The sequence below is a fragment of the Sorghum bicolor genome, chromosome 1 (genome assembly GCF_000003195.3).
Source record: "Sorghum bicolor cultivar BTx623 chromosome 1, Sorghum_bicolor_NCBIv3, whole genome shotgun sequence".
NCBI lineage: Eukaryota > Viridiplantae > Streptophyta > Magnoliopsida > Poales > Poaceae > Sorghum > Sorghum bicolor.
The window spans coordinates 68,536,705-68,559,322 of NC_012870.2; the positions used below are offsets into that span (position 1 = coordinate 68,536,705).

The window sequence follows — 22,618 nt, forward strand, 5'->3', positions numbered from 1 at the left end:
ATATATAGTTATAGTGTCTAGGTTAAGATTGCACTAACGAGTTGAAATGTTATTCTTGTGAAAAAAAAATATACCAATATCACTCTTAATCGATCAATTATAATATCGTGCATATTGATAGACAAAGTTTCAGATTTTTTTTTTTGTGACATGCATTCTTTACGACTGGATGTAGGCCGGAATAGAGGGTGTGGTATGCCTTATGTGGTTGTTCTGGAAAGAGAATAGAGGGGTTACTTAGACAAAAGGCACACTGATTTGAGGCCTTGTTTAGTTCGCAAAATTTTTTATTTTTGGGTACTGTAGCATTTCGTTTTTATTTGACAAACATTGTCCAATCACAGAGTAACTAGGCTCAAAAGATTCATCTCACAAATTACAGGTAAACTGTGCAGCTAGTTTTTATTTTCGTCTATATTTAATGCTCCATGTATGCGACCAAAGATTCGATGTAACGGGAAATCTTGAAAATTTTTACGAACTAAACAAGGCTTGGTGGTTGGTAGTACCGTTTCCCAAGTAGGCAATGGGGACTGGGAAGACTTGGCCTGACAAGTACAAAAGAGGCGGTGGGTGTGCAGACACATTATTAATCCGATCCATATGCCGGTTGCTTCCACATTGCGTTCATGATACTACATTTGCATCTGGTTAGGTGACCGGTTCCTGTTGAATTCCTACATGACCAATCACGAAACAAAACCTGATTCAACATGTCGTATTAACTCCTACCGAAAAGGCAAGAAAATGGAGCGAAGATTCAGCACTGCTCACCGAACTGTATACACAGGGACGTCAGCTCAACCGGCAGGATTTCTCTGTCGGAGATCAGGCATGATGCAACTGGTTTGCTGCAGTTCTGCCATGACGAAACAACTGGTTTGCTTCAGTTCAACCACGAAACAACTGGTTTGCTGCAGTTCTGCCATGACGCCAGGAGTTAAGGTTGTTGTTGGTTTGTGGCAAAATTTTCCATCGTTGGTGGAAAAATAGTTGACTATTAGGCCTTGTTTATTTCCCAAAATTTTTCAAGCTCCGTCACATCAAATCTTGCGGCTTATGTATGAAGCATTAAGTGTAGATTAAAAAATAACTAATTGCACAGTTTACTTAAAATTTGCGAGACAAATCTTTTAAGCCTAATTAATCTATAATTGGACAATAATTGTCAAATAAAAACGAAAGTGCTACAGTAGCGAAATCTAAAATTTTTCACGAACTAAACAAGGCCTAAGATCGGTTGTCAATGCGCAGTCCATATGTTTGGCAAAATTTTCCATCGTTGGTGGAAAAATAGTTGACGATTAGTTTGGTTGTCAATGCAATCCATATGTTCCCTTACAGCATTATGAACTTTTGTACGAAACAAATATCAAGCAGCAGCACAAAATCCACAGCATTTCAAACGATCACAACATAAGGTTTTTCTTAACTCAATTCAATCAAACCTTGCAGCTCATTGGCTGAAGAAATGTACATTTTTTTTATCAACATTTTTTGTCAGAAACAATGAAATTGTCGTCACAGGTCCCCTTTTCTTTTATCCAAATCACCGTTCATGTTTCTGCTAGCCAAAAAACAACAAACCTTTGAAATAAAAAGAAAGAGAGAAGAATAAAGGAGTGTTTTTTTGAGAGTAGCGCACCAAGATCTTATATCGCTAACTAAAGAATTAATATGTATTGACGATTCAGTGAGGCTATATTTAGTTTGGCCCGTAGCCGTGCGGATGCGACTTTTGCCACCTCCATGCGACTGACAGGCTCTCTTTGAGATCGGTATATTGAGCTGTCCAGTTGAGCTCCTTGTTGATCTTTGTTGGATCGCTGTATACTTCTGCATAATCTCCTGGCCTTCTGCTGAGGTATTCAATTTTGATGTTAACCCCAGTTGCTTTCTTGCAGGCATCAACAAACTCATTAACCGAGCGACCTGAACAGAAGACATGCATATATCAGAGCAAAGTGATACTGACGCACAAGAAAAGACTTCCAGCTTGATGCACAATTAACTATTGACCCTGTGCATAAATTTGTGTCTATACTACAAGGATGTGTTGTCCCAGATTAACTGTTTGCAAGCCTCTATATGTCTTGTTACCATGTAAATTAAGCCAAGTATTTATTAAAACCTGTGCAAGGTACAACTCTCCATATGAGTAAATAATAATTATTCAAATAAATAAATAAATCTCGTGTTGTCAAACCTCTTCCTGTTCCAACATTGTAAATGCCGACTTTTCTAGGCTCTGCCTTGTTGAGTGCTTTCACATGAGCATCAACTAAATCTGTGACATCAATATAATCTCTTATGCAGGTTCCATCAGCTGTGGGATAATCTGTTCCTTTAACCTACAGAAAGATCATGCATAACCATCAGCTCCATCTTACAGAGGGCTTCCACAATAAAGTGCTATGAGTACATCATGCACACCTTGGCACAAAGCAATAGATTAACTTATGCTTTATTTCACAGATACTGCTACACAGTACAAAAGAAGGGTACCTTCAATCCTGGAATGACTCCTAATGCTGCATCGAAGCATGCCCCAGATATCCGACCATGCTCTCGGAGTTCTGGCCTAGGAGCCTCACCTAATCTTCCCTCAGGGTCAGAGCCAATAACATTGAAATATCTGGTGCAGAAGCCAAGATGTCGAATTAAACCAATTTCTGAACAGATGAGTTCGGATGCTCAAGGTCCTAACCTATGTAACTGCAGAAAAATATTACCTTAAAATCATGACAGCCATGTCAGCTCCCTTCGACTTTGAGAAATCTAATATGATATCCTCTGCCATTTTCTTAGCTTTTCCATATGGATTGATAGGGAACTAAGCCAAGGTAAGAGATAAACCAATTAGTACTGGTGACAACATGTCTGTTTGCACAGGTACCTAATAAAAGGCTAAAACCATAAAAAGAATGAAGGAAAGAATGCAACATTTAGATATCAACCTAAAAACTATTTGTTTCAGTAGCAAGCCGACTAAATAACATATTAACACAAAACATGGTTTTATTAGAGGACATCTCAAATTCTCAACAAAACTACCTGAGGTGTGGCTTCTGTAATAGGCATCTTCTCTGGTTCTCCATAGGTAGCACATGTACTAGAGTAGATGAGGGTTTTGACTCCATGAGATGCCATAGCCTCCAAAATCAATAAAGTGTTCGATGTAATATTGTGATAGTACCTGTTAAGTTACTGAGACTGTTAGAAACATTACAGAAGTTTCAGATATTTTAAACTGATTTTTAAATCTGTAAGAAATATGTAAAGATATTGATAGGAGTAAGTCCATGATCACGACACTAACATTACAGTGCTCCATCAATTAAGACAAAAATTTGTTTTAATACATTGTTTAGTCAGAGAGAAAGAGAGGTGCTAAGTAAAAAATCAACAGGAAGGCCAGCACAAGGTAATATACTGAATGCTGTGCCATGCATATTCAGGCCATTCTATATGAGAATGCATAAAAAGGTGTAAAAATCTGGATGATCCCCACATTTTATGCGGAATAGAATGAGATGATCCTCGATACCAATATAAGTGTCAAGGTAACAACAGCAGACTTACCTAAGGGGTTCCAATGTGCTCTCTCCCACATAAGCAACAGCTGCAAAGTGCATCACAGCATCAAATGCATTTTCAGCAAATATCTTGTTGACCTGGGAGCCAGTTAAGTGAAAAGAAGACTTTGGATGCACTCCATAAGCAGAAAAGGCACAAGCAAAGCAGCTTTAGAAGCATAAATGAGGATACAGATTTCTGGTCCCCAAGATCAGCAAAGATGAATTGTAGTCTCCCAGGCTGCGGAAATAAGCCCTGCAGAACCTTTACTGCTCCCATGTTTCCTCTAGATAGATTATCCTACAAGATGAACCAAACTATGCATCAGCAGAACGCTTAAATAACAATTAGTTCACACATTCAGTACAAAGAAAAACTTGATTACCACAATGGTAACTCGATAATTATCCTTTAAGAGCCTTAAAGCGGCATGTGAACCAATATAACCAGCTCCTCCTGTAACTAAGACATGGGTAACCCCAGGTTCATGGCGAGAAAACTGCAGGAATATACACATCACAGTCAGCTTTAAAGTTGGGAATCGGAGTACCACCAAATTCATCTAAGTTGTGTATACAAAGTACAAATCAGCATTAATTATCCAGATTGCTAGGGTGCCATGAAAAAAAACACCACCTCTAGGCAGATAGCTGAAATTGTCATGATCTCACTCAGGCCTTAACTGCCAAAACCAAGCAGTGGCAACAAACACATGCATGAAAGATCAAGTTGGAACATGGCCTAGGGTAAAAGGAACTGCAATAACAAAGACTATCGGCTGGAGAGATGTCACTTTCAATCTTTCATCATCTGCTCACTAGCACCACCACAAGAAGGTATGGAGATATGTGAGGGAAACAAGTAGGATAGTACTTTTCACTTTTGTTTTCTCATTACCCAAGTGCGTATTCCATGAAAAGATACCAGACAAGCTTTGCTGCATATTCTAAAACCTCTTCAAACTAACATATCTAGGTGACGAAGTGCATTACAAGAAAACAAAAGGGGGAGTCTCAGAAGAGGTTATGAAGTTACTACCTACAGGAACATTAATTGATTTGTAATTTATGATATGAAACATGAGTAGAAGGTGGGTTGGAAAAGCTTATTGAAAAGGAATATGATAGGATGGAAAAGTCTTACCACGCTATTGCCACCAAAACCAGGAGATTGCTTCAGAACAAATATACAGACTGTTGTGAGGACCAGGGCTGCAATGATTTTCCCAACATTATGAGGCTTCCGCCTTGCATCAAAGTACTCCATCCCTGTCAACAAGAGAAACATACAAAGGGACCAGTCATACATTCAATCATTACAAATGAAGCACACCCATGATCAGATAGATAGATAGATACCCAAATAACCCTGCTGTTGCTTATAATATGCAGTATAAGGATACTCTAGCATTGACTTGGAATGTGATCTTAGCAAAGTGGCTGCTCTTTGCTTAGAGATGTATCTAAAAAATCAAAATAAAGAGTTATACACATCCACCTGACTTCGATTGGAATATTGCACCTAATAGCTTTAGCTCAACTTGCCAGTCTTTCTAGCAACTGAAATCTTAATGTGCACATAACAAGCATTACTTCAGGCAGAAGAAACACATCATTTGGATCGCAGAAAGGAACTTTTGCTCAGAAACATTCAACAAAGGAAAAAACTGTCAGAAAATATACTACTTGTCATACAGAATCACAGTTCCACTCATGATGCGGGTAAATAGCACCTTTGAAAGCTAGCATGTGCTTGTACACCAAGTGAATCCCATTGTAAGGCAAAAAAAGGATAGCTTTTCGAGTGGAGCACTAAAAAACTATTCAGTTTCCTTCATGGGGGCATGCATTAGATGGTCCAACTAAACATAAACAAAGCCAGTGGTGGTGGGCATACATGCTTAAGGGGCCGTGGAGGTTAAGAGTGCATATCACTAGTCACTAGTACATCTAAAGCAACAGTAATAACCGAGACAAGGGGCATCGAGATCTACCAGCCCTGGGCAGGCTTGCCCTCCGGTTTAAAGGGATCATGAAAGAATTTTGCTCCTTGAGATGAGGCTGCCGACGGTAGAACCCCTACTCGCCACCGTCAACTTGATTTTCCAGCCAGAAGATCAACTGCAGAACCATCACATGGTATGCATCAATTGTACTGGTACAGAATCATCTCATCTCAACGAAATGCAATGAGGATCAGCGACGGGACAGGCAAAACAGGTCACAGACAAAGATTACAATTCAAACCATAAACAGCAATACCGGATTTGTCTCAGGCGGACAACCCGATAATGTTCACAAAAAACTCGAAATTAGCAGGTATCATGTGTATACGTATATTGGGGTCAGATCCGAAACAAATAGCTTACATTAGAGTTCGGAGTGCTCGGCTTCGCACAGCAGGATGGGGACAGAAGGAGGCGGGCGTACCTGGTGGATGCTCGTCGCAGGTGAAGACCTGGCGAAGGGCGGCCGGCGGCACTCGCCTATTCGTCGCCGCCGAAGGAAACAAATGAGAGAGAGATTGGGGGGAGGAACGGCTGAACGGGAGAAAGAAAAAGGAACGAGCGTACGTGCTCTTCCGGGCCGCTTGGATTCTGGGAAATGCGATGGCGTCCCTGCCACCAAGATCCGTGGCTGCAGCGAGGAGAAGAGAGAGATGGGCGGGGCGGAGCACCGCGGGGGGGCGCCAAGGCGTCTGGAGTGGCGGTCCTTCGGCGGGCTGGGGCACTGGGCCGCTGGCTGGAGATGCAGCCCTGCAACGAGGGTGAGAGATGCAGCGAGGAAAAGAGAGGGGCGCAGGGCGCGAGAGGAGGAGGCTCGCTGCGGGATGGTGGCGAGTCTGGGGCGGCGGAGACTAGCTGTGAAAGTGGTGCGTATAATTCTCCGAACCGATCCGATCCGAATCCGAATTTTGAGGATATGGATAAGAACTTTTAACATCTGTGCGGATACGGATAATCCGAATCCAATTGTCTGCGGATACGGTGTAGGATATGGAATAGGTAAAATCCGACGGATATGGATTATCCGCAAATTTTATGTGGATTATCCGATGTTTAAAATAGGATATCCGAAGGTTTCTCTTCCAAGACTAAAGAATTTAGGATTTTAAAAAGTTTGTTAGCTAAGGAATTTTATTTTATGATGTGGTTGTTTAATGTTCTAATTATTAAATTAAGAAATTTGCTAGATGCTATTATTTATTCGCTAATAACTTATTATTTTTTAGTGAAGATATCATGTTAAGTGTTAATTATTAGTGTGAGAGCAACAATATGGAATGCAATGCAAGATTATTATCTATTGTCTATTCTTGTTCTGTGCTAAATAAATTCTTAACAAGCATATAATTTTCTATGTATGCACATGTTACTCGACTATTAAAATCCGTCTCCGATCCGTTTCCGCTCCATATCCGTACCAATTCCGACTACCGAAAAAAACCATATCCACGTCCGCATCCGTGTATTATCCGCTCCGCACCGAATCCGACAAAGAAAAACGGATTAGGATATGAAAAAAGCATTATCCGCACCGATCCGATCCGTTTTCATCCCTAGCGGAGACGCAGCTCGCGTCGCGCGTGAAAAGGGTCGGGGGAGGGAAGAGGAGGAGCAGGTTGCAGGTAAGGGTGGAGGGGCTGGAGGGGGATTTTTAAATAAAAATAAATAAATTGATAACTGACACATGGGTCCTGTCTCAAAATAACTCGCACTTTAACATTTACATTTTCAAATAGGTCATTTTGTATCATATAAAACCTAGAATTTTTTTATATGCTTGGTCAAACCTAGTATTATTTAACTCCTCGAAGTGTGGGATATATATTTATTTTGAAATAGAGAGAGAGTATGTAAGGGGGGAGAAGTAAAGCTCTAAGATTTCTCACCAACTTTTATCCCAATAGAAAAGATAGCTTACCACACAAAAAACTTGTGGAATCAAATTAACCATGTTTATCTTCTTTCGTATGTTTTTTTAATACTATTTTAGCAACAAACTATCATCAAAGTTTTATTTTAGCTATGAAACTCAAAAACCATGAACCTTTCACTATCTAACTATTGTAACCGTGTAGTTTAGCCATCTAACTACTTTTACGGGTTATTTCCTGACATGAACGATGTATGGCAGTGGCTGAGGATATTGTAAAGTCACCATCGGTAGTGATTTGAAAAGGTCTGAGGACAAACTATTGCCACCTTTGGAAAGGGGAACGCAAAAACACCCTTGAATGGTCTGATATCGCAACTCCTAGGAGAGGAGGGGCGGGTTGCCCGATCCCCACTGTGTTCACAAGGGATCAACGCTTAGGACGGCTTGCAAAACCAAGAAAGTTAGGCCTCGTTTAGTTTCAAAAATTTTTAGAAAACCGACACTATAACACTTTTGTTTTTATTTGACAAACACTATCCAATCATGGAGTAACTAGGCTTAAAAGATTTTTCTCGCGTTTTACAGACAAACTGTGTAATTAGTTTTTATTTTTATCTATATTTAATGCTTTATGCATGTGCCGCAAGATTCGATGTGATAGGAAATCTTGAAAATTTTTTGGTTTTTGGGGTGAACTAAACAAGGCCTTACCATTAGTCTAGGAAATCAAATCTGATTTGAATTTCTACGTGGGTTTGTAGCAAGAGGACTTTAGTGCTCTAGGATACATTGAATAGGCTCAAAACCTAGCTCTAGGGTATAGGCATATCCCGATATCCGTCAACAGAGTATAATTTTGGCACTATAGATAGTGTTCCCCTTAAATGAAGAAAACACACTGACTAATAGTCAGAAACCACACCACTCTACGCTTCACTTTCATATCATTTTATCGGTGGAACTATCAAAAAGATTTTGGTCGATGACAACATGTCTCAACTCCAGTCGTGCCCCCTAAGTCAAGGTCCCTATTTATTTTGGTTAGGATAACGAGCTAGCTCGGCTCGGCACGTTATTAGCTCGAGCTGGCTCGTTAAGCTCGCGAGCCAAGTATAAAAAAATACATAAAATATAAAATTGTTATTTATCTAAAGTATAAAAATAGTAATAATATAAAACTAATATATCTAATAGTCTTAAATTAAACAAAATATTCATATGAGCTAACATATTAACCTTTTGTAAAATGTAAGACATGAAGTAATACCAAATTAATATAAGTTATGATGAATTTTTTCTAAAATTGTAGCTCATTTAGTTCGCGAGTGGCTCACGAGTTAGTTTGAGTTGACTCGTTATAGGCCTTGTTTAGATGTGAAAAATTTTTGGATTTCGCTACTGTAGTACTTTCGTTTGTTTGTGGTAAATATTGTCCAATTATGGACTAACTAATATCAAAAGATTCGTCTCGCGATTTATATGTAAACTGTGCAATTAGTTTTTGATTTCGTCTAAATTTAGTGCTTTATGCATGTGCCGCAAGATTCTATATGACGGGGAATCTTGAAAACTTTTTAGTTTTTAGGGTGAACTAAACAAGGCCATAACTAACGAGCTAAAATCTTTGGCTTTATTTGATTTATTATAATAATAAGCCAAGCTAAACTGAGCAGAGTGAGCTAACGAGGTTCAAATTTTTCGTCTACCTTTAGACAGCTGCATCGAGGTGGCAGGGAGCGCAGCGGGCTGTTGGGTTCAGGAGTAGGTTGGGCGTTGGGAGTCGTTTCGCGGGCCGAAAGTTCGGCAAATCTGAATGCTAGTCCGTGGGCCGGCCTATGGAACCAAACGAGGCCGACCAGAGGCTGTGCTTTATGGGCTTGATTGATAAACAGGGCTTATTTGGTTTTGCTGGTCTGAGAATCTTAAACAAACTGCAGCTTTTCCTAACTGCAGGTGCGGCGAGGTAGCAGCAAGGCTCTGGAAGTCTGAAGAGCACGTGCATTTTTTTTTGCTTTCACTTGAGTATTTGACTAGTCAAACCTACGCATTCGATCGATCTCATGGCGACAACGGCTAGTAGGTAGCAGCAAATCGCTCACACATATATAAAATCCAGTCCGCGATGCCGGCCGGGGCCGGGGCCGGGGCCGGGGCCGGGGCGGTGGTCACTTCGCTCCACAGCAGGTCGAGGCATGCCGTACCGGTCGGCGTCCGGCATTTTGTCCCGCCTGATTGGATCCGCCACGCCCGTCGCCCGTCGGTGCGGCATGGCGCCGACAAAGGCCGGCTCGCTCGCTCGCTTAGAATAGACCACGAGCAGGGAGCTAGGAGCTAGCAGGCCATGCGCTCGTAAGATCCACGACGAGCAGATTCCGCGACGCAGATCGGCCGGGGTACGTGTTCTGCTCGTCGTCCCAATCCCAACCGGGCCCGAGCGCTCGTGTCGTCGGTTGCCCCGTTGCTGTTGCGAGACCGATAAACAATCGCTAGCTTCAGCTGTGGCCTGTGCGTGCCTGCAGCTACTATTAGCCGAGATGGCGCTGTCAGGCCCTTTGGTGCGTTGATCCGTCGCTGCAGTCGTCGGCTCTCATGCCATGCTTCGTGGTTCGTGCCCCGTTACTTTGCTGTTGCTCTACTATACTATGGCCTTGTTTGTTTCGAAAAGCTGTAGCACTTTCGTTTGTTTATGACAAATATTATCCAATCATGGACTAACTAGGATCAAAAGATTCGTCTCGTGATTTACAGCTAAACTGTGTAATTAATTTTTATTTTCGTCTAGTGAACTAAACAAGGCGTATGCCATCTTGCGACGACGACGAGATGTTGATGTACGTACGTACGCTTACGTACTACTCCTGCCCGCCTGCGCGCGCGCAACCAATGGCCCTGTGTATGTGTGTATGTCGCGGCAATGCCGGGCCGTTGCGGCGATGCCACCATGTGACAAACAGAAACTAAGCCGGCCGAGTAGGAGGGGTCAGTGCGTGACACTTAATTACAGGAACGAATCTGGATTCAGGCCGGCAGAGTAGGAGTCAGTTAGTGACACGAACGTCGCAACTATCTTGAAACTGGTTGGTGTTGTCAGTACGTACCGTGACATATGTACTGATGATGAGCATCCTGGTGTTAGGTTAGCTGAGACAAAAAAAAAAAGAGGTAGGTAGCTGGCTCCGTACCCGTACGTCGGCGTCGTCCACCTTGAACGACGACGACGATTCATTCGCACAAATTGTGAACTGCATGCGCGGTGCACGCCATGAAATGGGCCGTCATGATTCATGAACCACGTGCTTTAGTTTTGTAAACCATGGTATGGAGCAACCAAAATAGCTAGGCGGGTTTTGTTTGCCTCATATGCAAGTGCGAGATGACAATGAAATAAAAAAAAAGTGTGAGATGACAATACTACACCTTAGCTCAAATTGGCGGAGCTTTAAGAGCTATGTTCGTTTGTCTGAAAAGTCATGACTCAAAGCACCATTCGCTAATTTATTTAAGAGAAAAATGCTTCTAACTGGCAGAAAAAATATAACTTATAAAATAAGTGAACAAACTTTCGTGCGATGAGTCAGGCAGCGCCACTAGGAACACGGATCCCTTTTTTATTTTATTTTTTAGGAAACAAACTCGGAGCCGTTAAACACCGAATCGACGGCTCAAAGAGAATCAGAAAAAAAGGAGGAAAGCCGTACGAGATGGGCCAAACAATCCTGTCCAGCTCTCCTCCTAGATCACTCAAACCATGCATGACCGCAGCATAAAAATCAAATCAGAGATAACCCTTGCAATGCAACGACCTGCCCCTAGCTTGGAGTTGGCATGCATACCGAATACCATCGCCTTGTATTTTAATGATTCCCTTTCGAGGAGGTAGTACCACCGTAGGTAGGTACGCAAGGTCGATTTTGCTCCGACGAAGAAATATCTAGCTCGCATGCATCAAACATTACCTTCTTTTATGTTATGTGAATGGAATTGCAAGCTTGAGAAAACGCCAACTAGTAAGGCAAGGCCGTATACTACACAGTGCACGTATGGTCCCCCCCCCCCCCCCCCCCCCCCTACGATAAGGATACTTGGCCCTGTCCCTTTTGAACACGTACAACACAGCACACAAGGGCCCAACGAGATGCTGCATCAACCAAAACCCCATTTATAACACGGAGATGGATGTGCTTGATTCTTGCTAGCTATAAGTACAACAGGCACAGGCGTTTGCATAGGGAGGGAGACTGTAGCGTGCATAGGGAGGCCGTGCATGTGCAGTACAGGTACATGGCCTAGTACAGCTGAGATCGGGAAGTGGACGCAGCTCGCCGCCGGAGACCGTAGTCGCCAGCCAGCTTCGGACAAGCTGGCTGCTGCCTTCATCACAGCCTGGTCCGCCCTGTAGCCTGTACTGTACTGTAGTACTCGCTGCCCGCCGGAAGCGACTCCGAGCACCCTTTTTCAGAGGCACACCCACCCGCACACCAGGGACAAGGAGTGACGACGCAGGCAGGGCGGTCCTTGCAGCCTCCTCCTATCCGCGAACCGAGCAAGACGCTCTCGACTGACGGTTGGTGGCCATGGTGCTTTGTACTACCTCCTCCGACTTGTTGTACGCTGTGGCGGCCTGGCGAGCGAGGCAACAAGGCAGAAGACTCGGACCTTCCCATTCGTCACTAGCGAAGACAGCAGGACAGGACTGTCCTGTTCGGGTTTCAGCTGTAGAGAGTACTTATTAAGTACTTACAACTAATTATTTACAACTAGTTATTTAGTTCGACGATGATAACATATTTGTAACTATAGAAATTAATGTTAAATTATAAATGAATTAAGATTAAAAGATTCATCTCTCAAAATACATATAATAATTAGTTATTGTTTATTCTATTTTTAATGTTTCATATATATGTTTAAATATTTGATATGATACACAGAAGGTTTTTTTTTTGGGTAAGAACTAAACAAGCTCTCATGTTATCTTGCGCATTGCAAAGGTAAATGCAGATAGTATATCGTGCATGATAGCAGAGACTCCGTAGCTTGGCCATGTGTCTGCGGCTCCGCGATCCGCACCATTATTAGGTCATGAACGGCCGAGCATTGGCCATGTGGGGTGGGGGACAGAGCTACCACAAGATGTTCCGATGACCGGTCTGATCGTCGAGTTCCGTTCAGGTATGCGGTGACCTGAGAATGGCAAGGGTACTGAACCGAGAGATGCGATATGGCCTAGTAGTAGATTCTCATGCATGTGTTCATGTAAACCTCGTGGTTGGAATCATTGGAGCAATGAAGGTCTGGCAACGCTGGTGTCGGTGGGCTCGATCTTTCTAGGGCAGAGAATGGATGGATGGATGGATGACTAGGACAGCAAAGCTCGCACATCGGCACACGTACGTGGATCACACATTCGGGGGCCCATGGACAGAGGACTAGTGCAGCGTTACTGTGTCGAGGGCTCTACCAAGTAGTACTATACCAATTACCAAGAATTAAAGATAGGATGCCTACTGCACCGTGTCAATTCACAATCATGGCTTTTGTTTACCCCGTACAATGTTCCTTCATCCTTTGAAATGACAACTTGGCTGTTTGCTGATTTATTGTAATTTATTAAATAACTAGCAGGTTTGATAGATAAGTTTAAACAAACAACTCTAACGTCCACTCTTGGTTACAAGTAGAGTCACATGGCTTGTGCGCGGTAAAATCTGATAACAGAGAACGATTACTCGACTATTAGGGCACTCCCAATACTAAAAAAACTACAAAGTTTCTATACCTATTAATTTCACTATATATAGAAATTATGCTTCCAATGGATAGTTTTTATACAATAATTTATTATCCAATTATATTCTCATTCTCTCTCCATTCTCAACCAATTATATAACTTCATGTCTTGTATTTCGCATAGACATGGTTTCTAAATTAGACTCAGTTTCTATGATTTTTGCTCTCTCTCTTCAATAACTATCTTGCCACATCAGTAAAATACTTAGGTGACACCATAATTAATGTCTATAAAAACTATGGTGGTTTCTGTATTGGCCCTTAGGCATATTGGGAACTAGCTGTCTCCTGATTGCCCGAACATATGCTGCCACGTCATCCGCTTATGCTGGATTCAGTGGTAGTACTAGCACAACACAACGGTCCAGATTCCTTTAGAGCACATCGTACAAATGACCTCTGTTTTGTAGTTTTACGTTTCTATAAATTTACTAAAGAAGTTCGCTCCAGCTAAAAACCGAGTTCGCACTGAGTTCAATCATCTTGAGCTTGACCATATTTATGTTAAAATTTTAGTATCTAGAGCAGGAGCTAGTGTGATAGAGAGTTCCAGTTTCTTTGAAGCGCTAACTAGTGTGTAGTAGAAGTGGTGCCAGACCTCCCCGGCTTGCATCCTTCAATTCATGGAAGAGGAGAGAGAGAGAGAGAGAGAGAGAGAGAGAGAGAGAGAGAGAGAGAGAGAGAGAGAGAGAGAGAGAGAGACGAGATATGTGTTGCTAGCATGCCACGTTGCCAATTGCACACTAATTTATACAAGATTAAAAGCCTCTGGTGACATACTTACCAAGTTTAAGGACATGAAACTGCAAACTATTAGTATTTCAGGATCATGGATGACATCTAAACAAAATCTTAAGGACAGCTCAGTAGCTGATGCACTCTACTCTTCTTTTAGTGTCGTCACATACATTTCAGCGTGTAATTGACGCTTCGATTACTTAACGGTACATGACGCGGAGCCGGGATAGTCACTAAACATGGACCCACCGTGCATAACCAACAATTCTGATGGGCCATTTGACATGTATATAGCACACACACAATTGACGAAACTCGAGATATTTTTGTTTTGTTTGTGCCGAGAAGCAATAATCAGCCAGAATTCGTATGATACAAGCTAGTGTTGACACTTGAGGTGGACCTAGGCCGGTTTTAGAATCGGCCCATGCAGTTTTGACCTAATCTAAGAAAAACTTGATAAAATGACCTAAAAATAGTACCGTATTGTTTTCCAATACGATAAAATTATCTCTGCTCCATATAAAATATGATGTACATAACTGATTGAAATATCCAACTACACAAATTATCTTTTAATTATTAAACCTCCTTGCTATCTTACATGTCAGATTTGTGGTCGTTCTAGGTGACCTTACGGATCCTAGAACACCATACCGAACAGCGAACACCCCTGCCGTGTGTCTTCCCCATGAGTATTCTCGGCAGGGGTCTGTAGGTGGGCAATCGGTCTCGTCGATCTACTGATCGGCGTCGCTGCTAGTGCTAGGCCGTTTGCGACCTTATTGGGCGGTCTAGCCAGCGTCAACAGCTAGCTTACGGAAGTAGGTAAGCACCCAAACAGAACTATACAAAAAGGCACAATCGTGTAAACCTTATCTCCACCCTAGGAATCCCTCTTGCCTGGGGCAACATGCTTGATATAAGGTCAACAATCCAAGGACTATACTTTTCGGGGTCCATACGCCGTCTTTCTCATGCAGGCATCTGGCTGGCTGGGTGGCAGGGCAGCCCCACCGTACGTCACTGTTTAAGCATACCCGTCGTACGCAGCGGCACACATCACGGCAGTAGCCAAAACGAGGACGCAACGCCACAGTGGCACCGAGACGAGAAATCCTCGCGAAACAACGGTTCTTCTACCTTCAAATCCATGCATGCATGCATGCATGCCGTATCCGGCTCGTTTCTCGTTGCAGGATTTGCAGCATACAGTGGCCTTGTCCCTCTCGTCTCAGCACCTACCACTACCACCAGTGCGTTGTGTGCGTACCGGACCGGACGGGAGGCCAGCGGCCATCCGAAAAAACGCCCGTCCTTTAAAAGCCTCGACGTGTCACCGGAGAAGCTGCAGGAGCGGCTGCGAAAAGGCTAAGGGCCCCTTTGGTTCACAGGGTGGGCAAAGGATTTTTGTAGGATTAGCTTTCCTAAGGAATATTTCCTTTCCTAGCCTTTGGTTGATATGAAAAACAAAGGAAGTTTTCCATAGGATTAGAATCCTATGACTCTATTCCATAGGAAACAAAACATTAGCTCAGACCTCATGGAATTTTTTCTGGATGTTCTTTTTTTTTGGTTGGCAGCTTCTGGTGAGCCTTACGTGGGCTGGCCTGGGTCATTCCAGAGGCAAACAACAAAGCGAGTGACTTTGAATGAATAACTGGTAGATGTTTAAGATTTTAAAAAATAATGGAAGCATCTAGTCTCTGTGGTTTATTCCTGTGTTTCACCTGTGCTACTGCCAAAGGACTTCATTTCAGCTTTCCTGTGTTTTGAATTTTCGTAGGAACGGAGGGGTATGGCATATGTATTCCTAAGGTTTTCCTATTCCTACATATTTCCTATCCTGTCATCCAAAGGGGCCCTAAGCAGGCGCACGCACGGGCACGGGTGGCCTTGCCGGTCAGCTTTCCCCTCGCGGCGGTTCCGGCCGTGCTCGGCTCCGGCCTCGGCGACGCTGACATCCTAACCGACGCAAACGCAGCGCGAGGGCGCTAGAGGGAGTGACGCGCGTGAGCCGTGAGCGTGATCATCGCCCCCCACCAGAACCCTGCGCACCTCATGAGATGCCGTCGCATCTGTCATCACCGAGGAGTGGAGGACCACCCCTGAAGGCTTTTGCTCTGATCTGATCATCTCATGAGGAATTGAAGAATAGAGCATTGCGATACGGCACTGCTCCAAACGCAAAGCACGGTGGCCTGCAGGTGCTGCAGGGTTCCGGAAAGGTCCTATCGTTATGCCTTTCTACCATACCACATACTACCAGCAGGAGAAACGACCATGGTTTTGCCGGAGCTGGAGATTTATATAAAAGGTAAAGCTTTTGGCGATAAAAATACAACATGGTTTGGCGTTGCTAACCTGAATCGTACACAAGACAAACATCAGGAACATCAGCAGCCACCCAGCCACCCAATTAAACAATACTGACATCAATAGCTTGAGGTAGTAGTACTTCTCTAGAAGACTGAAGGAGTAAAGAGTGCCTTTTCTTTCTAACATCACAAGCGATCGATACTATACTGTGGACAGTTCACAATTAGCTTCAGACAAACCATCAGTAATAAACAAAAATCGATGATAACCGGCGATAAGGACATTAGGTGCACCAGAATTCTGAGGTGCTACATACAGAAAGGCAATCATCAGGGCGTTACGAGTGAGATCAACCTTGTATCTGCTGGAACTGGGGCGTAAAAGTGAAATAATAATTCAATCACACGGCGCGCACCTGCAGTTCCCAAGTCCGAACAGCACGAATCTCACATGTAAGCAGCTGATTAGCCTGGGCTAATTTTGCGAAAGGTTAGAGCCGGCGTCGGTTAGACCGTCACCGTCATCCAAATCAAATCGACTGGAAGCCTAGCTGAAGCTGAAACTGTGTGCCTGGCGCCCTGGCGAGGGCAGAAACCGACGCGTGTGGCGGGCACCGAGCGGGGCCCGGCGCCCTTTACCACCTCACCGCCGGCGGGGCCCTGTTGGCAGCGAGAGTACCCGCACGGGTGATGCCAAGCACCAATTGACACGAAATGTTTTCTTTTTTCAATTCCACCCACATTGTTCACAAAATATTGGCTGCTGGACGCATTGAGCGGACGGAGGGCGACAAGTAGATGCTAAGTGGGAGCTGGCAAGGAAAGTGAGATGATCAGAAAAACAAAAAGGTTCTTGTAGGAGAAGATGAGGTGCTGCTGGCTTGGAGAAAACAAAAGGAGAGAGAGAGAGAGATGGAAAAGAAAAATCCCTCGAACGAAAAAAATTTTATTTATATGCCGATGAGAGGAGAGCAGCAGCACAATAATGATTTGCAAAAGAATAAAGCGGCGAGGATGGCGAGCGGGAGTGGCGAGAGACCCCACCGGAGGAAAGAGGGAGGAGGACCCCCGAAAAGAGAGGCGGTCTTGGGCGGTAGCTCACAAGTCCCGTGTTGCTTGCAGCCACCGAGTCCTTGCCCCCACACCGGCCATTTCCGCCGGCTTTAATCCACGCGAGCTTGGTTTATCTGCCGTAATGGTTGTTAGTGTCAGTCAGCTCGTGCACGGCCACAAAAGATGAGGATTCCAAGTTACTCATGTTTGTGAGCGATTGACGGTGACTCGGCCGTTGATGGTACAAGGAACCACCGGTCCATGGTGGAGACTGGAGACTGGAGAGGCGGTAGTAGTATTCGTCGAGTCCAGGGGCAGAGCATTAAGGGTTGTGCAGGTGCTGCATTGGACTGACTGATGACTCTTCATTGAGATGTAGGGGTGAATGCTGCAAACTGCAAAGTCTATTTCTCTGTTTCTTTTTATTTATGGTGATGAGGCTGCAAGCCTGCAGCTCTGTAGTGTAGGATACAAATGATTTTAACGATCAAAAAGGAATGGAGGAAGGGATCACTAAGAACAAACATGAACAATCTAACACAAAACATTTAATCCAACTGCCCAGGGGGTAAAAAAGGAAAAAAGGGATGAAAAAAACATATATGAGTAGGTTTGAACAGGTAATGGGGAGACCAAGAAATTTTAGAAGCTCAGAATTTGTACGGGGTTGGCCAAAGAAGGAAAAGAATCTTTCTTTTTCGAGTGTTGCGGTTACCGGGACTCGCCGGCGCCGGCGGGGCCGTACAGGTCGAAGGGTGCCCAGAGCGCATCGAGCGGGCACGGCCGCCCGGCGCCCAGCCGCGCCCATGGCTTGCCGGACCCGGACCAATGCAGCAGGCTCACGGGTCCCGGGTGTAGGTCGCGGCAGCTGCCCAGGACATTGTCGCCGCCGAGGCCGTGCTGGTTCCACCGGTGCTCGATCGGCGCCACGTGCCCCGCGAACACGAGCAGGAAGGGCGGCAGCGAACCCAGCTCGTAGATGCGCCCCGGCGGCGACTTCTGTATCTCCATCCAGCGCTCGATGCGCTGCGTGTAGCCCGCTTGCCGCCACCGCTCCAGGTCAAGCACCATGACGCCCGTGTTGAAGTAGCACGGCCGCCGCCCCACGAACGTCCCGGCGAACCGCTGGTCCGACCAGAACCGGCCGGTGAAGTACTTGGTAAAGTTGGCGTGGCAGTACTCGGGGGCGCCGACGGTGCGGCCGCCGAGGTCGGTGCGCCAGAGCTTGGCGACGTCGTCGACGAGGACGAGGTCGGAGTCGAGGTAGATGACGCGGCGCACGCAGGGCTCGAGGAGGTCGGCCAGGTAGTTGCGCGCATAGTTGAGCGGCTGCTCCAGCGCCTGCCGCACCGACGTGGAGATGAGCCCGCGGACGCGCTCGGGGTCGAAGTAGTAGACCTTGAACCGGAGCTGCGGGAAGACCGCGCGGACGAGGTCCCCGAGGCCCGGGTCGGAGACGAGGAAGTGGAAGAAGACGCTCTCGGGGCACCTGGCGTGCTGCACCACCGAGTGGACCGCGGCGACGGAGCCCCTCAGGTACTCCTCATCGAGCGTAATCGCGATGTGGACGAGCGAAGGGTCGCAGACATTGGCGGCGGTGCCGTTGCCCGCGCCGGCGCCGCAATCGGCGGCATTGCGGAACGACGGGGCGCGGCGGAAGGCGATCCCCCGGGCGCCCCCTGCGATCTGGCCCGGGAAGCGGACGCTGCCGTCGAACTGCGACGACCGGATGGCCTCGGCGGGCGGGAAGGACTGGAGCGACGGCGACAGCACCACCATCACCATGGCGGCGGATAAGAAGCCGGACAGGCGCGCCACCCACAGCATCGCGCTCCCCCGGCTCGGCCACCGCTTCCTCGCGCCGGGTCTCCCGCGCGGCGGCGGCGGCCGCTGCTGCTGCTTCGACCACCCCACCAAGACGCCGTGCAGGCGCGCGATGGCCTCCAGCGGCGGCGCGGCCAGGCTTTTGGAGGCGGAAACAGAGGGGAGCACACAGACAGCGGGCAAGGCAGCCCCCGCGCTCTTGGACCTCAATTGGATCGCGTCGCGCTCTCCTGGCAGCTGGCGGATCGGTGCGTGGAGTGGAGGAGAAGCGAGCGGGAATCCATGCGAGGTCAGGCGAGGTAAATGGTGGTGGACTGCGGAACAGAGCAGCAGCAGGATGCGGAGGCGGCACCCACCAACCCACCGCGGCAGGCAGGCAGGCGATTTCCCCCTTTCGTCCGTCCCCTCGCCTCGCCTCGCCTGCCACCGCTCGGCTTTTCTCTCTCGGCGCGGTGGCGTGACGGTGGAGTCTGCTGCGATGCTGCAGCTGCTTATTGTATCTGCCGCTATGATTTTGTTTGATTTTGCACGGCGATTCCGGGTATCGGAGTTTATTTCTCTCCGCCTCTCGTGCTCGTTTTCTTTTTCTCTCGAGTCTTGAGGGAGAGAGGGGGAGCGGGGGAGGAGGCAAGCGCCGCTGCTGGCCTGGCCTGGCCTGCTAGTAAGCTGCCAGCGGACGAGGCCGCCGACTCATCGGCCAGTTTTGCCAATCTGTCCCTCCCAAAAATTCGGTTTACCTGTTTACCATAACGGCTTATAATTTTGAGTTTTTTTTGAACTTCTATTCTGCAGGAGTGTAGACAGAAGAATCAGTCAAAAGAACGTCTACTTTGAGGCTGTTAGTTTAAGCTAATCTGCTATGTTCAACAGTATTTTTCTTTTATAAAACGAATAGTATTTTCAACCATAACAAGCGAAGAGACTCTCTATGGTTCTCTGTGATGGCTGTTGTACATGATGTACTATACTTGAGATGAAAAATAGTTAAATGCATCTGCAAGTTTTGTAAAAGTTTGACTGACTACCAAGTTTCATTATTAAAGTTTTTTTGTTGCAAAAATAATTATTAGAGTATTTTTTATACCTCTGCAAAGGTGTCAAAACAAAGTTAAAATCAGAAAAGTGTTGTTCCATGAATATATTATTTTTTAAATTTGTAATACATGCAATTGGCCATGTAGCCCCTATTTATAGGGAGTAGGGATGGTCTTATGCTGTTAAAAATCAATATGGTACTATTATCATATCATTTTATAGAGTTTTTTATACTAAGCTAAAACTAATCGTGGGTCTATTAGAATTAGCATGGACCCAATTTGAGCTTCAACATTCTGGCTAGGCTTAAAATTTTAGGACATGAATTTTCGGTTAGTCTCGGAATTTCCAAGATATGAAAAGTTGCATTGTTTCGTACACAATTAACGGATGTAAAACTACATGACTCAGAATATCCGTTTTGGCACGGAATTTCAACGCTTGTGTTCAAATGTGAAATGTGTAGGGCAGAGGGCACGATCATGATCCCACCATAATTAACAGTGCTGAGTGCCCGAGAGTCATTTAAAAAATGTCGCTAAAAAGATCACAGTCATCAACTCATTACTCATCATACAGTGAAAAAGGTCACATCTTGAAACGGGGAGGTAAATACAATGCGCAAAGGTGTTTACAATAAAATTACCACCTTCGTCATATGTTCAAGTTGGGCACATGCTGGTCTCGATTCGCCAATAAACAAAAACGCTCCGTGGGAAACGAAGTCTTTATTATCGCGATGACAGATGACGCAAGTCGGCAAGTATGGTCGTCATAATCATTTTCTTGACCAAAAAGAGAGAAAAACAGCAACATTGCAATCACAAATCATTCATTTCTCTCGCTATTTTTTTTTTTTAAAAAAGGATAGGTTTGACCCACTACTTTCTTTTCTTGCAATTAAAATTGAAAACAAATCGTTACAAGTACAGAGATCAAGAAATAAAGAATGAAACGAAGAAAATAAAAAGAATTAGCTTGTAGCCATAAATCAATAGCTGAATGCAGAGCTGTTCTTGTCCTTAAAATAACTAAGGCAAACTCTTTTTCTAAAGATGGTCCTGCAGCGCCGCACCAAAGCTAACATTCCTCTAAGGATCACATCATTTCTCGCTGTCTAAATAGACCGGCACACGGTGATCAAAATCTCGGTAAAGAAAGGCAAGCGAAGTTGAGTCTTGAAGGCTTCAAAGATCTGAAATGTATTGGCACCAACTGGAACAAGCAGATGCACATAAAAAAATATAGCCAAGAAAAGGATATCCCAGCTATCTTCGCGTGGACCGTTGACTTCCCACGTGGCGAACGCCCACGCCCGGACCGGACGCACGGGATGTTTATCGTTGGCGTTTCGACTTTTTTTTTTTAAAACGCCGCGCTCCGCCTGTGGCCGAGCTGACAGAAGCCAGAGCTCAGATTTGTCCGTCATCGCGTCGGGTTTACGTGGGCGCGGCGTGCGTGCGAGCTGCGAGGCTGCTGGCTGCCACTGGGCCAGGCCAACCGGGGCACGGGGGCAACGAGTTGTTTCGGTGCACGTTGCCTCGGTCTCCACGTTTTAGCCGTTGGCACCCCCGCGTGTCGCTGCCAGAGGAGCCCCACCGCTCCTGACACCTTCGCTGCCAGCCAGCCGGCCGGCGATGACGCACACGCACGCGCGGGCGGCGCCAGGACAGGCGGCTTCGAGGGCCCATGGGGCGGCGGCTAGCGCACTGCCCAGTGCCCAGCCCGCCGAGGTGACTCTTGATCTTGAGCGCTGACACGTCTCGGCGAGGCCCGCGCCGCGGCCGGGGGGCCTCGTCCTCGTGTCCTTGTCCGTCGCCGCGACGTGCTGAACGGGAGTTGTCTTTGGCCGCGCGGGGCTGATGTATGCAGCCGCGATTTTCGCATGTTGTTTTTCTCGAATACTCAAAAAGGGCGGCACTGCAGAACAGCTGGACACGACAGCGGTATACCTGTCGCGCCCCGTGTTGCAGTCGTGACACGTACTGGCGGGGTGTCCTGTTTGATAGAGCCTTGTCTTTTCCAAGGGAAGACGGGGGATGGGTTTGATCTTTTTTTTTTTCAAAAACTTGCATGAAGAAAATACGGTTTGGTACACCCATGGCTGTCATACGGAGTATTTATGAGAGAAAAAAACAGCCTTATCCAATGAGCTGGTATGATAGGACTATAACAAATTGGCCGTGAATTGTCTTGGTTGCTTCGTACTACACAATTTCATCAGAAGAACAAAAACCCAGTTCTCCTTGCCACCAACTGGAAGTACGAGTACGGAGCTCCATGTGATGCCTCGCTCGCAGCAGCCGCGTTTACTCCGCCTACTTGGTGATGGCCGCGCTGTCCAGCTCTGAACAAAGAACTTGACTTTTGCTGCAACATGGCAAATTGCAAAGCCTGAATGTAATC

At 45.8% G+C, this 22,618-nt stretch overlaps 2 protein-coding genes across 4 annotated transcripts; both read right to left on the reverse strand.

Annotated features, from left to right (window-relative positions):
• LOC8081102 (probable UDP-arabinose 4-epimerase 3) lies at positions 1,423-6,407 on the reverse strand. Of its 3 annotated transcripts, XM_021451507.1 has the most exons (13): positions 6,149-6,407; positions 6,006-6,061; positions 5,570-5,696; positions 4,935-5,038; positions 4,720-4,844; positions 3,962-4,075; positions 3,769-3,876; positions 3,583-3,674; positions 3,055-3,196; positions 2,733-2,833; positions 2,506-2,635; positions 2,207-2,351; positions 1,423-1,932 (listed from the first exon to the last, which is right to left on the reverse strand). In XM_021451507.1, the coding sequence occupies exons 4-13, from the start codon at positions 4,984-4,986 to the stop codon at positions 1,706-1,708; spliced, it is 1,236 nt and encodes a 411-aa protein (XP_021307182.1). In that variant the 5' UTR covers positions 4,987-5,038; positions 5,570-5,696; positions 6,006-6,061; positions 6,149-6,407; the 3' UTR covers positions 1,423-1,705. The 3 variants fall into 3 exon arrangements, with proteins under 3 accessions (XP_021307182.1, XP_021307186.1, XP_002468003.1); XM_021451511.1 differs by lacking the exon at positions 4,935-5,038 and having other exon boundaries at positions 6,149-6,405; XM_002467958.2 differs by lacking the exon at positions 4,935-5,038 and having other exon boundaries at positions 5,945-6,405.
• LOC8081103 (probable galacturonosyltransferase-like 7) lies at positions 17,722-20,085 on the reverse strand. The gene has a single exon (XM_002467959.2). The coding sequence runs from the start codon at positions 19,178-19,180 to the stop codon at positions 18,065-18,067; it is 1,116 nt and encodes a 371-aa protein (XP_002468004.1). The 5' UTR covers positions 19,181-20,085; the 3' UTR covers positions 17,722-18,064.

Excerpts from the sequence above, each read along its gene's own strand:
- LOC8081102 (XM_021451507.1), bottom strand. The coding sequence starts at position 4,986 with ATGCTAGAGTATCCTTATACTGCATATTATAAGCAACAGCAGGGTTAT. Across the intron at positions 3,675-3,768 it reads ATCTTGGGGACCAGAAATCT|GTCAACAAGATATTTGCTGA; the intron begins GTATCCTCATTT and ends ACTGGCTCCCAG. Across the intron at positions 1,933-2,206 it reads CAATGTTGGAACAGGAAGAG|GTCGCTCGGTTAATGAGTTT; the intron begins GTTTGACAACAC and ends TCTTCTGTTCAG.
- LOC8081103 (XM_002467959.2), bottom strand. The coding sequence starts at position 19,180 with ATGCTGTGGGTGGCGCGCCTGTCCGGCTTCTTATCCGCCGCCATGGTG.